Source organism: Semicossyphus pulcher, unplaced genomic scaffold, assembly GCF_022749685.1.
Source record: "Semicossyphus pulcher isolate SPU_LCO1_2020_fin unplaced genomic scaffold, fSemPul1.0.p SCAF_13, whole genome shotgun sequence".
Classification (NCBI taxonomy): domain Eukaryota; kingdom Metazoa; phylum Chordata; class Actinopteri; order Labriformes; family Labridae; genus Semicossyphus; species Semicossyphus pulcher.
Genome location: NW_027211637.1, coordinates 23,083,102 through 23,099,980, shown reverse-complemented (window position 1 = coordinate 23,099,980; position 16,879 = coordinate 23,083,102). Strand labels below are relative to the sequence as shown.

Below are 16,879 nucleotides of genomic sequence, written 5' to 3'. Positions count from 1 at the left end.
TTACAATGGGAAACTTCTGAGAAGCTGACTATAAGAAGGTGTCCCTGACAAGATTAAGATAGAGAGAACCTTCGATTGTGATGTTGCGTGTAAATGAGAAAGACTTATGCTGCTCTATAAATTAACTTAGAGAAAGCAATTGTTTTCCTTTTTTCAGGAAATGTTGTGTTAAAGAGAAATTATATCATCTTAAAACTTGCTTACAAATAAAGAATCTAATAATGTGCTTGTACGGTACAGAATGGGTGATTGGTCCATTCCTTGGTAGAGAGAGACCATGACAAGATAATAGTGTTTTCTAAGTGAGGGAAACTGGAGCTTGGATAAAACAGAGATCCCTTTGTCGATGTGAGAATGCCTGTGAAACAAAATGTGAAACCAAAATAAAGAAAACTTCAAACTGAAAGAGCACACAGATACTAGCTGGAACTCATCAGAGTCAGCACTGGTCAGAAACATGCAGGTAACTCAGGAGAGGTGGAAGGAAATTAAAAAAAAAAAAAAGTAGTAATATTGATGATACAGCCCTTCATATGGCGGAGTAAGTCTCCATCAGTGCCCTGCTTGGCGCCTGCACCATGCACGTCTTCTCCGTCCAAACATGAGGGACAGAGAGAGCTCTCCTCTACCTCAGCAAAGGGCCCTGCCTACCAGGGAGGGGCTGGGGGTGGGGGGTGGGTTCTCTGTGTTAGTATACAGGGGGTCACTGACTGGGGCAGGGTGCCTTCACTTTGGAGTTATTATACAATAAAAATTTAATGGTGAATGGAAACTCACAACAGATAAATTGAGTACTATCTCTCACACACATGTAAACACACAGACAGACTGACAAACACACAAACACACACTGTTTTTAAAGATCTGACCTCAGGCCCATGTTTGGACAGAACTAGCCCCAGTGTGCTCATGGGGTCTGTTGTTAAAGCCAAAAGCACTGCACAAAGCATTTGTATGAGGCGGATGGGGCATTGTACCCAGAAATGAATGGTTATGAATGTAACTGAGGTTCTGTGAATTGTTGCCAGAGGAAAGGCTATGTAAAGTCACTTGCATCCTGGGTATTGGAGGCCACACACATGGATCAATAAGAGGCATGCCCACCCTGGAAAGGTTTCCTTTTCAATCTTCATGCCAAGTAAATGAATGGTGGCCAAACTCTCTGGTCGATGCTAAACCCCCATTTTCAATCAAATTCAAAGTTTCAAATCCTACATGTACTGGCTTTAATTAAATTAAACTTACAGCGACAAATGTATTGATACAAATTATATCAGAGGAGTAGAATGAAAGTTTTGTGCAGATAAAATCTTTATATAAATCAGGCTTTTAGTTTGATGCAATTTTCTGTTAAAGGAGCAATTCGCCCCTGGAAAAAGCCACTGTCAGTCAAAGCTGGTGTTCTCTGTAATCGATAAGAAGCAACATTTGAAATTGGCGCCATAGCTGTGAAGAAAGTTGTACAAACCGCTTGTGGTTTTGCCCATTCTACATTCCTACAACACCCAGCGTGCATTGCGCCCCTCCCTCTGAAAGAAACGGCCCAGCGAGAGACGCTGGAGTGAAATACTTTCCAGTCAAGGACAGATACAGAATCTGAAATAGATGAGAATATACTGGTGGATCATCATCTCATCCCTGGCCTCTGCCAGATGGCGCATTTACGTAGTCTGGTGGAGGTTTTCCAGGGCCCATTGGAGAAGCGGATAGCGTCCTCCAAAGGCACAGAGCGAAATTGAATTTTTTTCCCTACCAGAGTGGCATTAGCTCCCCATAATAGCATGATAGGACTGAGGTTGAAAAACAGCAAACTGGCCCTTTAAAGGGGTCCCATCAGAGGTCTTAGAACTCTAAACTTTTACACTGGCCAAGCATTTGTTGTGTAACAGCCATTTTTAATCTAGTACAGAACAAGCATGTAGTTTTACAAGTCACTTGCTGAACTCTTTCCAGAAGTGACAAAAAAGATTGGGAACCAACAGTGCCATTATCTACCTTTAAGGGCTGCAAACATGGTCCCTCAAACTCTTCCAGCAAACCATGAGCCAAAACAAAAGCTACACAGAGTTACTTTATTGTTTGCTTGAAGATGAAAAGGAAACACATCCCATTTGAGCAAGACTTTGATTGTGGTGGCGCTGCCTATGTAAGCTAGATGCTCAGTTGACTTGAAGATACCAGGTTTGAAAACCAACATTGTGTGTGCATGTGATGGATATCCTCTGGCGGTCAGGGAAAAAAAAAAAAACTCATACTGAACACAAGCTTAGGTCATTGAGTGCCAGTGGTAGGAAAAGAAAATGGGTCATGTATGTCAGGTGAGGAGGCCTGTGAGGAGGGTGGAATAGAAGATCCACTATATTACATTGAAATAAAAAACATGTGGTTGATAGAAGAGAGAGCCAGGTAAATAAAGAGAAGATGGAAATGAGTGAGGGGAAATAGAAAAGAACAAATACAAACAGATGGACAGAGACACAGGTCCACTGAGGAATCTAGTGCGTGGTTTGCTACTAGATTTATAGGTGACTCTCTCTGACGTTTGGTGGTAAACCGTCCAGCCTGCAAAAATGAATATAAGAGGGAAGAAGAGAAGAAACAAGAGAGACACTTTGTAAAAGTGCACACAGACTGGGATGAGAAACCCCCACAATCAAAAGCACCAGCAAAGGATACTAAGAAGGAGTGCACAATGTGCAGGATCCCATTATATTATCTGACGATTAATGAGAAATTTCAGCCAATAATTACAAGTGAAAATACTGAGCCCTATTAGAGAAGCTGTGAAAAAAACAAGACAAGATTGTTGTGGTTGTGTGCTTGGATTTGTCCCTTATATTAATTTACTGTTAATTAATTTATTATTGCTGATATCAGATTGCAGGGTTTATCGCTTCCATTAATTTCCAAGATCTGTTCTGAAAAGTATTTTTTTTACAGCAAAAAACAAAAACAGAAAATATACTAAATTTGACAACCAAATTAGGAAATAGAATATTCTTCAGTAGTTCAGTTCAACAAAATGATCAAATATTACAACAAGTAAAGACAGAATTTGAGTTAAAAAACTGAAAAATCAAAACCTCAACATTCGAGAGCAAAGCAAGAAATGAGACAGTCACAGAGAAAAAAAGGTTGTTGGTCTCGTTTCACACAGATCAACTTTGACTGAGGCTGACATCTAAAAAGGATTTCAGATACTCAAGAACTCAACAGCTTTGTACGGCAGACGATTGTAGATTTCTATATTAAATTGAACTCAATACTTTAAAACTAAAAACATGGCAACAGCATCAAGCACAAACCAGGAGAATTTAAAAGGAAGAATGACATTTATATACGAAGAACACTTAAAATTATTTTCGTTTTCATTGCCAACTACAAAATATTGTTAGGAAACTACATAAAGACTAAAGAGCCTATACTATTATCAATAGATGTCAGTAGTAGGTATTGGCAGGTAGAATGGAGGCATAGCTCTTGGTTTCATAGAAGTCAGAAGAGTACAATGACCAACCTGTTTGCATCAAATCCAATATTACATACAAAATATTACTTGAATTGACTTATGTGAATTTTAAATGTAAACTTGCTTTATAACATCTTACACTAAAATTATATACTGCTAATTTTAGCTTCCAGATAATCATTGATGTGTTTTAGTTATCGGCACAGAAATTCCCTACTGGTGCCTCTATATTAGCTGTGAGACAGATGGTAGTGTGCATACCAGGAAATAATGCACATATTGATGTAAAGCACAAACATGACACTTCTCCTTTTCTCAATCTGAGAGATGTCAGCCAGCTGGTATATTTAAAATATGTATGTTTAACATATGGCTTAATATTTTATATATATATGTATATATATATATATATTCACACAATAAGAAGTTAAAGGTTGTTTTAGAAAAATGACGTGGACCTGTTTGTGTCTGTAATCCCTCAGGGTGAGACTCTTGATATTTCTGTCCATGGACAGCGTGGACAACATTTACATAGGTAAGCATTTACCTTAGTCCCAGTGGCCGTTTTGGAGATAGCATTTCCCGTTCAAACATACAAACACACATCAGTATGCACATGAATCCATAATATGTACCTTGGCCAGGGCCAGCTTGGTTGGCCGTTCCATCACCGTGTAGCCCGGTGTAGATGTTGTCTGAGGAGAAAGAGCCCTTCAGGGAACAGGGCTGCTGGGTGTGGACCTGCTCTGGAGCGCTGAGGGGCTGATTGCTGGAGCTGGAGCTGCCACTGGAGTGAGCAGAGCCATCTGACAGAATTGAGCTTTTAGCCGGGGAGCCAGATGAACTGGCACCACTCTCACCTGGTTAAAAAAAAACAGACAAGATAGAAGATAAAAAAAAGTGTGAGTCAGAGTGAATCACTGTGTGAATCACACACTCCTACAGTATTCTGAACCTGACGCCATTCCTGTGTTTTCTACTTGGTGCTTCAGACTAAAAAAGCTGTACCATACACACAATTCATAAACCACTTATCACCCAACCATCCCAACCCACACACCTTTCCTCTCTGTGGAGGTGTTAAGATTGTTTTTGAGCTGCTGCACCATCGGATTGAGCAGTTTTCCAGCCTTTAGCTTGTGCTTGCTGGCCCTGCGCCTGCGGCCACTTGGGGGTGCAGCATGAAGTAGGCCAACGTTGGGGGGCAGCGATTTTCCCAGCTCCTTGTACAGATGCTCAATCTCACCCCTCTGGAACGCCTGCAGCTCCGAGATCTCCTTCATGTGTCTAGTGGGAGGGCAAAAGAAGACAACAGCCAGAAATTAACTTAGAAGAGGAATTGACTAGCAGCCTTAAAACAATACTTTATCAAGGGACATCCTCTCCTGATGCATGTGTCGGATTTATGATTCATTCTAGAACCTCTTCTTGTTTTTCAGGAACAAGTTGTGTTGAGTAGACATGTTAGTAGTTTCACTGACATTAATGTTCACATAGAAGCCTATAAAATCATGGTGGCAGGTGGCAATAAAAAACACTGCAGCTTTTGATATGCTCTGTGCACAGGAAAGAAAGTTTTGTGATACTGCATGACAATGTAAAAATCTTTCTCTCAATTGCATTTTTTATGTAAAAATGCAAAAATGAATGGCGTCATTGTAGCCTGGCCTGTCAGCTTGTTGAGAATTATCTATTTAAGTGAGTTTATTACAAACACTCTCTCATGGCGTTATAAAATATTGCTTTTGAGTTATTTGTGTTTATGTTTCTTTACTTTTCTCTCAGTTTCTGGAGTTCTTTCCTCATATCTGCATCTTCAAACTCGGAGTCGTTGTCACTGCTGATGTAAGATGCGTGTCCTGCAGGAGGTGAGGTAACGTGACCGTTCATCGCCACAGGCTGTCGGCTCGGTGAATCAGAGCTCTGTTCGCTTTTGCTCCGACCAGAGCGTCGCAGGAAGGCCACCGCCCTCTTCATTAAGTCACTTCCGCTGTGCTCAGACAGGGCATGAGCTGGGGGAGCAGGGTGGGCTGGAGGGAGGGCTATGCTGCTGCTGTCCTCGTCTGCTGAGTCAGAGTAGAGGTGAGTGGATTGATGGAAGTGGTGATGGGTCGGAGTGTCGATTGTCTGGGCCCGGGGGATGTGGCGTGGGGTGACATTTGGGCTTGTAGTGGGGGTAGCCTGGTAGAAGTTTGGTGGAGCAGAGAAACGGTTACTACTGTGAGGTTTGGTTGTTCCTGCGTTGTCATTTTCAGCTGCAGATGTCGCAGAGGTTCTCTCCACAGCCACACAGCCTTTTTCTTTCCTGCCCTGCCCCAGGATCTGGCTGTAAGATCCACCAGAACCACTAGAGGGTGCTGTGGAACTGCAGGTGCTGTGGCTCGTCTTGCCTTTCTCCAAACGACAAACAATCTCTGGTGGAGTGGGGATGATCTGGAAGGAAGAGAAGCCCAAGTTCATAACATAATTAGGGTCTGTTAACATCATCAGCTAATGCAATGCTTTGGCAATAAACTAAGCAAAGAGAAAAAGCATGATCTGTTATACAATTTGATTTGTTGAAATGACATTTATATTGAGCAGATTTGCTCAGTAAGAGTTCAGATTCTTACTTGAAAGCGGCTTTTGGAGGTAAATGAACCAGAGCTGGGTGTCCCATCTCGTCTGTTTAAAACTCTGTTAGAGGCTGAACAACAAGGAAGAAGCCATTCAAAACAAATGATTCTCAAACTATCATACAGTAATTATGAGATATGGAGATTCAATACAATATGTCACACCTACCTGCAACTGCAGAGTCACTTAGCGCACCCAGACTATCAGTGCGCTCAGGAATCTGGGGCTACAAGAGAAAAAGAGAAAGGTGTGTTTGTCGGGAGGTTACAGTCATTGGAATAGTGGGAAGCGGTAAATCGCTGGATATACTGGATCAGTGAGGCAAGGCTAGCTCAGACACAACAGAGGTCAGGAAAGTATGAGTCAGACTCTGATTTGTTTTAGGCAGCATTCATGCACACAAAGAAACACACACACAAAAAATGAATCTACAAGAGCAAGAGATCATGATAAACTATTGTGCTGACAGCAGTTATTTTGTTACCCTCCCCTTATTCTTAACAGTTTTGGTCTTGAGCTTTTCAGTCAATAGATAAATCAATAACAGTGCAGGGGAACGATTCAATGATACTGCCATTAACTGAGCGTCTAACAAATGTCTCAATGTTCTGATTTCATTCTTCCACACACATAGAGACAGTATATTTTACCAGTGGCTCCCCTTTCTTCCTCGCAAGTGCCCCCTCAGTGCTCTGGGCGTCTGAGACTGGAGGCGTAGTGACTCCCTCTGCAGTGGAGGCCTGGGGCTCAGACGCAGTGCTGGAGGGCTGGGAGGGAGCATGCTCCTGATACAACAAGTTCCTCAGCTTCTCATCTAAAGTCTTGATGGTGCGGTCTACAAATTCCACCCTTTTTGGTCCCTCGCTGTCCGACTCTCCTGGCCCCCCACTCGCTGGCTGCTGGTGGGTGGATGACTGGGAGTTCTGGGAGGTTTGATGTGCTGGACTCTGGGGCTGGGAGGTGACTGTCCCAGGCTGCATGGGCGTGGCAAAGGGTTGTTGCAGGACCACAGACTGGTGGGAGGAAAGCTGAGGGGGTAGATCCCCAGTTGGACTTGACTTCTGATTAGGCTGATTAGTCTTAGCGGAGGCTAAACCCCCAGGTGCTCTGTTATCAATAGCATTAACATCCAGAGAGACAGGTGGCACAATGGCGCAGCATGGCATGTCTGTTACCATAGAGACAGCAGAGATGCAAGGCTCTTCCACAGGAAGGACATTGTGATGGCTGGCACCAGCAGCAGCAGCAGGGGCCGGTTTAGTGACACAGGGCTGAGGCTGCTGGATTCGGGCTTTTTCAAGGTTCTGGTCTTGAGTTGTCACTGAGGTCTGAGCTGCAGGGGGCAGAGAGGAGGAGCGGGACGGACTTTGTGAGGATAAAGATGCAGCTGGGGTGGTCACTGCAGATGTGTTGCTGCTGGGCTTGACTGATGATGAGGCAGACATTTCGGATTCTGGAGAAATCAAAAGGTTAATTAGGAGGAGAACAAATTGGGAGGTAAAGAGCTAAGGCCATGAGAAAAAGGGCCTGGGTCCTGCGTGTGCCAGTGTTACATCACTGCTTGTCTTGCCCCATCAGGCTCTGTCAGTCGGAGTATAAATCCAGCCCTTCGTTTCTGCCTAGAGCCACTGCAGAAGCACACTTATATAACTGACCCCAACAGATGAACTGCACAGACGCACACTCTAATGCATGCAGTGTCTTCACTATCAACAGCAGCAAAAACCCACACATTTTTCAGAGAAAGCAAATCCTCTTTTCATAAAGTAAGTAGTAAAACTGAAGTCATGATGGAAGCTCTGTATATCCGAGTGAGCAACATACCCTGGGCCGTAGAGGAGTGAGATGCAGTCTTCTCTTTGTCTAACATAGGCGTCTCAGCCACAGGGCAGATGATAAACCAGCGCTTGCCAGTGTGGAGGACTGTAAAGGACAGAGAGGAAGACATACAGATAAATCAAAATCTACAATGTAATTTATTCAGTAGAAGATATATATACTGTTTGTACACATAAGGATATATACATAAGTTCCAGGTGGCCAGACAGTCTTACCATTCTGCTGGTAGACCAGCTGTGGGCTGCTGGGTGCAGAAGTCTTCAATACCTGCGTAACAGGAAGGATTACTACATAGATTTGGTGTGTATCAATTTAATAGACATTGAGGATTCTCCAGCCAACCAGCGAAAGAACTGAATCTCTAAATTCAGTTAGATCAAAATCATACATCAGCAGGAATGATATTTTTGGCAGGGTTGCATGCAAAGTCATCTTGAGGGGGCTGTCAGGATGACGAGGCAGAGGCACTCGGAGCCGGAATGCACTGCCGCAACTATTAACTGTCAACAGTTCCTTTCTCACCTCTATTCCCAGTGTGCCAGCTCCTTCACTCTGTTTGGGACTGCCTCCCTGGTCAGAGTTCCTCTCACCCTCAGTATCCTCACTCAGCATGTCCTCAGCCTTGTCCACAATGTCCTTTAGCTGCTCAATGAACACTTCTTTTTCTAACGGCAGAATGAAATCGTTCTCCACCTGAAAGGGCGTCATGGAGAAAAAAGCGTCATGGATAAGCAATGGTTATAAAAAAACAACAACTGTGCATCATAGGTATAGTCATGTTGAACAAGAAAACTTTTCAATGAGTAAACTGTTTCTGTACTTTGCTAATGAGATAAAGCAAATTCTGTCTCTATTCAACTTCATGACCAGCAAATTATAAGCATTAAACTTCATAAAATGTAATTAAATATTGCTTTACCAAGCTTAACAAGTAGGTATTTGTATTGGCCCAACCATTCTATCCATATATAAGTTGATGTAGTACTTATGCTATGAATATTCAGCGATCTAACTATTGCCAAATTGTTTTGGATTGAAAAATAGAGGAGCAAGAGAGAGACAGCCAAAATTTTTACTGCATTGCAGCTGAGAAGAGCGACACAGGCAGAATTCTGAGCCATAAGAAAGAATCTCAAGCAATGCTCAGCTTACTGCTCAATTCAGAACCCATGGATCAATTGAAGCGCTAGCTACTTTGTTCATTGCATACCATGTATGTAGCAATCTCCTCTGGTGCATCTCCATCCAGGTCAAACTTGAAAGTGACCATTTTATGGTTATGAGTTTCCAACTGACACTCCACCATCTTATCGCCAGTGTTACAAACCTGAAACAAGAGCAGACACAATAAATACAATGTCTACTATTACGTTATATTTAAATGAAAGGGAAAAAGTGCTTTGTTGGAATATATTTTGGTTACCCACATTGAGCATGCTGAGCTTTGGCTTGTTGATCTTCTCTTGCCGAGAGCGAGTGCGAGTGGACCTGCGGTGGTGTTTACGTACTTTTCCTTCGCCTTTGCCTCCATGCGTCCCCTCATAACCATCACTCATCTCTTTCCCCGACGTGGCATCAGAGTTTACACTGGATGTGGTGAGGACGGCAAGTACATAGGTGTAAGTTTTGCTCGATTAAGATAAAAATGTACCTGTAGTCAGTACCAAGCAGAAATGGACACATGCAGACACAAAACTGTTGTGCCCCAATAAAGAGAGCAGATTGACAAAGGGAGAAATTAATTATAGGTGTGTGATAAATAAAGTTATCTAAGCAAACAGGGCTAATGTTAATTTAACTTTCCTTCCTCTATGTGGAGCTCAGTGAATAGTTTTTTATGTGAAATTAATTTCTGATTGGGATGCCGGCCGGATTTGGCAAGTCTAGTCCGATATAGCAACAACGGATGACGCTTAACTCCACGAGCTTAAACAGGATATAGATTTGTGGGGGGGATTAGCTATATGCAATTCATTATAAAGGAACTTTCTGAATGAAAAGGAGTGATAGTTGCTGCTGCTCACAATGACACGAAAGGTCAACAGTTGCTTTCAGATTGTTCATCACTCAGGTTTTACAGACATGTTTGTGTGGAAAGCTGTCCTTTGGTCAACACGGTGCCAAAGAAAGGTAGTGAAGACTGGTTCGACTAGGTCCACATAACACGACAAATAACACAGTTTAACAAATAGGACTCTTTTTAGTTAAAGGGCCAGTTTGCCGATTTTCAACCTCAGTCCGATCATGCTATTATGAGGAGCTAATACCACAAAAAAATGCAATTTAGCTCTGTGCATTTGGAGGATGCTATCCGCTTCTCCAATGGGCCCTGGAAAACCTCCGCCAGACAACATGTTTTACATAGTCTGGTGGAGGTTGCTAAACTAAACTTCCTCAGTCTAGGACTCCCGCCTTCAATGTCATGTCTTGTTCAAAATCATCAGGTTTGAAATGTAGACTTCACACCGGAGATTTTTTAGACGATCCACCGGTATATTCTCGTCGTATTTCTGAATCTTTTCGGAGCCATTACCTGCAGCGATCAATGTCCTTGACTAGAAAAAGGTAGTATTTCCGTCCAGCGTCTCTCGCTGGGCCGTTCCTTTCAGAGGGCGCGGCGCAATGCACGCTGGGTGTTGTAGGAATGTAGAATAGGCGAACCACCAGCTGTTTGTACAACTTTCTCCACAGCTATGGCGCCAATTTCAAATGTTATTGCTTCTATCGATAGAACACCAGCTTTGACTGACAGTGGCTTTTTCCAGGGGGAAATTGCCCCTTTAAGGAGGAACGCTGGTTAGGTTAGTTCCATCATTTGTCATCATTTGTGGAACAACCTCAAGGTAAACAACATCTCTGCTGCCTCTGTGTTTAAAATGTAACACAACTGACAAACGCATTTCCTTTGAATGCGTTTTAAACTTTTCACGTCACAGCTCATCAGGCAGAATGTTGCTCTAAGGATTAATGTCTATTTGACAGCACCTGAGATAACTCTCATCCAATATGCATTTCTTACGATTACAGTCATTGACTTGTCCCCTGTAAAGACAGCTGAGGGGAAATAGGCTTGTACCTGTCATAGCTATGTCCTCCACTGGGTTTCTCTGCAGCTTGATCCTACAGACAGAACAAATACAGAAACACACAACCAGAGACTGAATAAGTGAGTGTTACATGGATTAGGTGTTTCATTTCAGATTGGCAGGGTCTGAGAAGAGTTACAGTGACACACGCTGTGTGTGCACAGGTATCTTTGCAAAACAACCTTGGCAGAAGAAGACATAACAAGTGAGAACTAGAGAGTGTTTGATTAAGTCACGTGTTCATACCTCTGTGTTTGTCTCAGCTGGAGCCTGACTTGCAGCTCCTGTGAGAGTACTGAGCTGTTTCTGCTGAGTCAGACCGGAACTGGCAGACCCTGATGATGCTCTTTGAGAGTCAGAGTGCTGCAGCACAGGAATCTGGCTCTGAACCTGACTCTGAGCCTGCGGGGGCAGCTGGCATTGGTTCTTGTTGTCCAGCTGGGCAGAAGTGGTGGCTGTGCCAGGGTCTGATCCGTTGTGCACAGGTGAGGAGAAGACCGCAGGCTGGGGGAGCTGAGCAGAGGGTACAAGCTCAGGATGGCTGACCAGGGCCTGCTGGGATACCTGCTATAAAAGACATCAAAATGCACATTAACATCTTCATATTTATTATTATTATTATTATAAATTATGTTATTTTGGAAGACAGACATTGAGATATTTTACTTTTTTCTGTAATGCTGTTCATTGATAAGCATAATAGTCTACAGAATATTCGTCTATGACAAACAGTATGCATAATAACATAACAAAAATAGGGGATCGGAACGATTTAAAGCAGTGTTGTACAAAATGATCTCTGCACTAATTACAAGCTTACACATGAGCAGGTCTATATTAAAACAGGAAAGGATGCAATCATGCATTCCAGGAGGGAAGTACCAGAGGATGTTTCTGTGTGTGTGTGTGTGTGTGTGTGTGTGTGTGTGTGTTTCTCTGCAGAACACGTTTGCAGACCCTTTTCGCAAAAAGGAGGCCTTTGCAAGGTCTAGAGAGGGAAAAGTTACACTAATTAATGGATTGTGGACGGCGTCATCCTCTTTGTAATAAGAATAACTAAATACTTAAATTGGTCACCCAATATGCTGTATGTTTTGGCGGCTGTTAATATACCTGGGTGGTCTACCCTAGTAAACTCTGTGAGGAAAATACTGACACGAATCAGCAAACACTGAAGTATTTTTTAAGCTACATTGTTAAATTGATTTGACATATAAAAGTCCATAATCTTTCATCTACAGAGAAACAGCACAGTGATTGTTCAAACAAAAGGTTGTGTGATGCAAAGATAGACTTTAAAGTATTCTGACAGATATCATCACAATCAAAGGTTCCAGGTCACACCCTCTTGGTAAACATCTGTGCTCTATTGCAGCCATTATAATTACCTGTATCAGAGGCTGAGTGCTGCCATTTGTAGGAGGGTGTGTGTTCTGGGACAGGGCCGTGTGTGTGTGTATGGGGTGGGCGGTTAGAGCTGATATAAATGCAGGTTGCGATTGAGATATTTCAGACCTAACACTTTGGTGCTGTGGGGACGTGGGTCCCATCTTACCCAGCACATGTGACGGGGAAGTTATGAGGGACACTGGGATGGGCGAAACTAAAGTGTTTTCAATGTGCAGAGGAGACAGTGGGGAGACAGAAGGAGTCAAAGGGAGAGTCTGTCCGGGAGAAAGGTACATGTGATTAAGAGAAGGGGAGGTTGAAGGGTGAGGGGCAGTAAGCGAGTGAGGGTAGGAGGATTCACAGTCAGTCTCAGCTGCCACCACCTGGACTGTGGGATACTGTGAAGGAAACTGAAGGGAAAAGATAAAGGGGAAGAAGCAGAGGAAAATCAAATAATCTAGAGAACAAAGATTCAACATAATCAAAGCATAACCCAAGCTAGAAAAAACTGCTGAGGCATACAATAACTAAGAAATTATTGTATGTCTCAGCAAGAATAAGAAAGCAGAACAGATATCTGTGAAAGCTGTTGAAACCGACTGACAATACCTGGGCTGAATGTGTTGCTGGTAGAGAGTTTGAAATCTGCAGAGGTTGGAGCTGTTGGTGGACAGCAGCCTGAGCAAGTGACTGTTGTGGAGGAAGTGCCTGAGGTGGCACACCGGAAGTTGACTGGTTAAGATTCTGCCCAAAGCCCTGTCCATCTCGTCCGAGCTGAGGAATATTCTGACCAGCAGAAATGTTCTGCAGAAGAACATGAAGAGCAGAGTGGGGGAAAAAAGGGAGGTAGGTCAATAATGGAAGGGATTCGAGTTTCATCTCTCAGTTTGGAAGTCTGCATTTCCTGCTATTGACCCAGATCAGAATAGCTCATAATTTCCATCCTGACCCTAAGTCTGGAATTGGTCTGAATCTTCTGCACATGCTAGAGCACTGTGCAGAGACAGACGCAGAGCAGGCCCAGGAGGGTAGGCGGATGCAGCAGTTAAAACCACTGTTATGGTTTTCATTACCGTTTCCATTATCTCTCTGTTGGCTGTTGTCCGAGGAAATTCCTGTTTATTGGACTGCTCATTTTTTTCATTCACCTAATGTCCACCAACACAGCTGCTTCCAATTCAGCAGCACCAAATCAAAACCAGGCACCATATTATGAGTAGCTCCAACCCTAGCATTGCCATGAATAACAATATTAACAGTTTATTATTTCCTATCCCTCACACAGTGACAAGAGATTTTAGGCAAAAGCGTTCTACCTGATTCAGGAAAGCAGCGGCACAAAGATAGGGTTGAAACTGATGAGAAATGAAAATAGGGCGAGGTCAGAGGAGGAAAAACAAACATTAACTCAAAACTAGGGCACGTTGTGCGCTGCCTTGCTACAATGTAATGTATAATAATCATCAACACTCTACACTCACCTGGTTAGCTCCTCCATAGATCTGTGCAGCAGCAGTAGACTGTGCAGGTAGACCTGCAGCAGGGTGACCCTGGCGCGTGGCTGCAACCTGCACAGCTTGGGTAGCTGTAGGATAAGGTTGAGGAGCTGTGTTCTGAACCTGCTGAACTGTAGACTGGGTTACATCCTGGTTCTGTTGTGGTACTGCCGCCGTCTGACTGTGCTTCTGTAAAGGTGGGGTGTGCACTTGTTGATGAGCAGGAGACTGATAACTCTGAGAATGTTGGGTAGGCTGTTGTGCCATATGTTGGTGTAGAGAATGCAGAGTTTCTTGGCTATGCTGCAGCTGAGGCTGAATATAAGCCTGCCCAGCATGATGCGTTAGTTGTATATTGGACTGAGTGTTTTGCAGTAAGGGCTGGTGGTGCTCTTGCTGAATGGGTATTTGTTGGCTGTAAAGTGCTGGTGTGGGGGAGCTCTGACCAGACTGCTGACTTGGCAGTTTGACTGCGGCTTGAATCTGTTGCAGTGCGCTAGGAGCTTGTGCAGAATGACACTGGGCTGTGGCTACCATAGTTGGGGCTACAGATGCAACAGGATAGCTTTGTGCTGGCTGCTGTGCTGCAGTCTGTTGCAGAACTGAACTAGGATATCCTGCTGCAGAATGAGTCTGTTGTTGAGCTGGGGCCACACAGCTTTGACAAGTTTGTTGGACATTCAAAGGGCAAGTCAGAGAGTTTGCGGCTGCTGCCTGCTGCTGTTGGAGGCCTTGAGCTTGGTAGCTCTGTGCAACATGTTGTGGCACGGCTGATGCTGAAATACTTGCTGCAGCTTGGGCCTGTTGCACCTGTTGCACACTTTGAGGTGTGAAGCTAGCCTGCTGGATGTTGACTGAACACAGACTAGCTGGATCCAGTGTGGGGGCACTGTGTTGGCCAGCATATGGAGCGGTAGGGTAGCTGTGTCCCGGCTGGAGATACTGCAGTGGTGTGTGCACTGCTGCGCTGGAAGAGGGCAGACCTTGGACAGATGGTTGACTCTGGTGCCCTGCCGAACCAGCCTAAGGACACAAAAAAGATAAATTCATATAAGACCATCTTGTGAGTGGATCGGTCAAGGGTATAATCCTACAAAAGTGTGCCCATTACATGAACTCATACAGGATGCAAGTATAATGAGAGGATGAGGGATAAAAATAAGTTAATGAAACATCTGTTTTAACAATGAGCAGGCGGTGATAGGTGGGTGCTAAAATAAGAACATAAGGGAGAAATGGTCGAAGAGGTAGAGGGACGGGAGATCAGACAGCTGCCCCTTCTCCTTCAATCAGAAGCCATGTATCCAAGGCAAGCTAGGGAGCAAGAGAGCAGTAGCATTGGGCCAGTAAAGCAGAAAAGAAAAATGTTAAAATCTGGGTCAGTTCTAGAGGGGATTGGTTAATCAGCAGGGAAATATAGTCTGTTAGAGATTGTGCCATTGTCCTCCGACAGGAGCAAGCTTGTTATTTTTAACAGGACGGTCAGCTCTGTAGGCCTATGCAGGCAGCAACACTCAGACAGTGGACAGGAGATCAGACCAGCTCCATGCAGAATAATGCCATAACTATTAAAGTCTGGCAGAAGTAAGTTAAGCAGGTGTTGAACCCAAATGGCCAACTAAAGCGGTGTGTCTGCTATTATGACCTACCACTCCCACAGCCCTGGTAACTTGCTGCTCTCTGGCACAGAATCTATCCTCGCAGTCCTGGATGTGCTCTTGGTCCCCAACCAAACTGCCACTCCGGAGACGGCTCTTCGGGCTGTTGTCTCCATCGCAAGAAGGTCTGTGGGCAGCTGAGGAGTGCAGCATGGAGGCTTGGGCGGCTGTGGTTTGACAAGGGGCTGCTTTGCGACTGATTATTTTGAACAGGGACTGCTGAAGCAGTGAGAAATCAGAACCAGGGGTGTTCTTGGTCCCACCACAGGACAGGTGCTGTCTCAAGTCACATGGGCAGAGGTGTGTTGGCGTGACAACAGAAGGACGGCGGTGGCTGCCTTCTCGTGACCTCAGAAGAAGCAAAGAGAGGCAGGCGTGGCACACTTGGCTTCTATGCATTGCAACATGGTGGTTGTGATGAGAGGCTAGACTCAAAAGACTACTAAGGTCAGAGTGTCTGCGTCCACCTTGCGCAGGTGGTGTTAAGTTCTCATTGGTGACCTCTGACAAAGGTCTGATGCTGGTGTCACTAAGGCGGCGGTACTCAGAATATGGACAGACGGGGGAGACCTGCAGCACTGGTAGAGCACCCTGGGGAGAGTGCATATCCTCAGCCTCTGACTGATCAGAGGGGTTAAGTGCTGACTGGTTTTCTGGTACTGTGGGGGTTGGACTGATTGATCTCTGAGAGTGAATAGAACGAGCATAGAGTTGGGCAATGTGGTTTGCCCCATGAGTGTCAATGACAGGGGCACTTCCTCTCCGGGCTGCAGCTCTCAAACGAGTCCTGAGCTCTGGGCTCAGCGTTGCCCCCCACACTTCCCCCTTTTCACAGGAGCGAGGTCGATCTGTCAGAAAAGGGCTACCACTCTGGCACTGATCGAGAAGCAACCCAAAAGCAAAACACATGTTACTCAAAATAAAGGGTCCATAACCAAATCAAAAGGAGAACATATGATGAGATGAGAATGAACATGCCTGCTTGAGAAATCAATTGCATGTAATGTGCATGACAATGTAAATGTGTATGTGTATTGTGTGAGCAGGAGAGGATTGTTTTTCAGTGTATGGATTCAGTGCCTGCGTTCAGTTCTGTGGTCACATGAACGAGGGCTGCATTCAAAGAGTGTGTGTATTTTAATAAATCTGAATGTACATGGCCCACCTGGGTGTGTATGCTACTGATACAGACCTGCTGTGTTGCCATAGTAATAGGCTCCAGCAGGGACTGGTAGAGGACACTCTGCTGGCTGCTGTGGGAGTCTGAGTACACAGTGGAGCCCATGCCACTGTCAAGTGTGCTGTCTGCTGCAAAGTGATACAAAA

At 44.3% G+C, this 16,879-nt stretch overlaps 1 protein-coding gene across 2 annotated transcripts in view; it reads right to left on the bottom strand.

Annotated features, from left to right (window-relative positions):
• Positions 1 to 16,879, bottom strand: part of LOC138589285 (serine/threonine-protein kinase WNK2) — a 40,339-nt gene that overhangs the window by 4,205 nt on the left and 19,255 nt on the right. The window contains exons 9-28 of one of the 2 annotated variants that reach the window (XM_069659498.1): positions 16,746 to 16,861; positions 15,545 to 16,429; positions 13,881 to 14,918; positions 13,716 to 13,754; positions 13,009 to 13,203; positions 12,399 to 12,809; positions 11,257 to 11,577; positions 11,001 to 11,044; positions 9,352 to 9,511; positions 9,135 to 9,251; positions 8,447 to 8,617; positions 8,140 to 8,191; positions 7,910 to 8,008; positions 6,736 to 7,538; positions 6,254 to 6,311; positions 6,082 to 6,155; positions 5,244 to 5,902; positions 4,530 to 4,756; positions 4,105 to 4,329; positions 2,464 to 2,562 (exon numbers count right to left, since the gene is read on the bottom strand). In XM_069659498.1, the coding sequence (XP_069515599.1) occupies positions 2,464 to 2,562; positions 4,105 to 4,329; positions 4,530 to 4,756; positions 5,244 to 5,902; positions 6,082 to 6,155; positions 6,254 to 6,311; positions 6,736 to 7,538; positions 7,910 to 8,008; positions 8,140 to 8,191; positions 8,447 to 8,617; positions 9,135 to 9,251; positions 9,352 to 9,511; positions 11,001 to 11,044; positions 11,257 to 11,577; positions 12,399 to 12,809; positions 13,009 to 13,203; positions 13,716 to 13,754; positions 13,881 to 14,918; positions 15,545 to 16,429; positions 16,746 to 16,861 (5,793 nt within the window). The remainder of the gene's footprint in view (positions 1 to 2,463; positions 2,563 to 4,104; positions 4,330 to 4,529; positions 4,757 to 5,243; positions 5,903 to 6,081; positions 6,156 to 6,253; positions 6,312 to 6,735; positions 7,539 to 7,909; positions 8,009 to 8,139; positions 8,192 to 8,446; positions 8,618 to 9,134; positions 9,252 to 9,351; positions 9,512 to 11,000; positions 11,045 to 11,256; positions 11,578 to 12,398; positions 12,810 to 13,008; positions 13,204 to 13,715; positions 13,755 to 13,880; positions 14,919 to 15,544; positions 16,430 to 16,745; positions 16,862 to 16,879) is intronic. The other variant, XM_069659499.1, reaches the window with a different exon arrangement.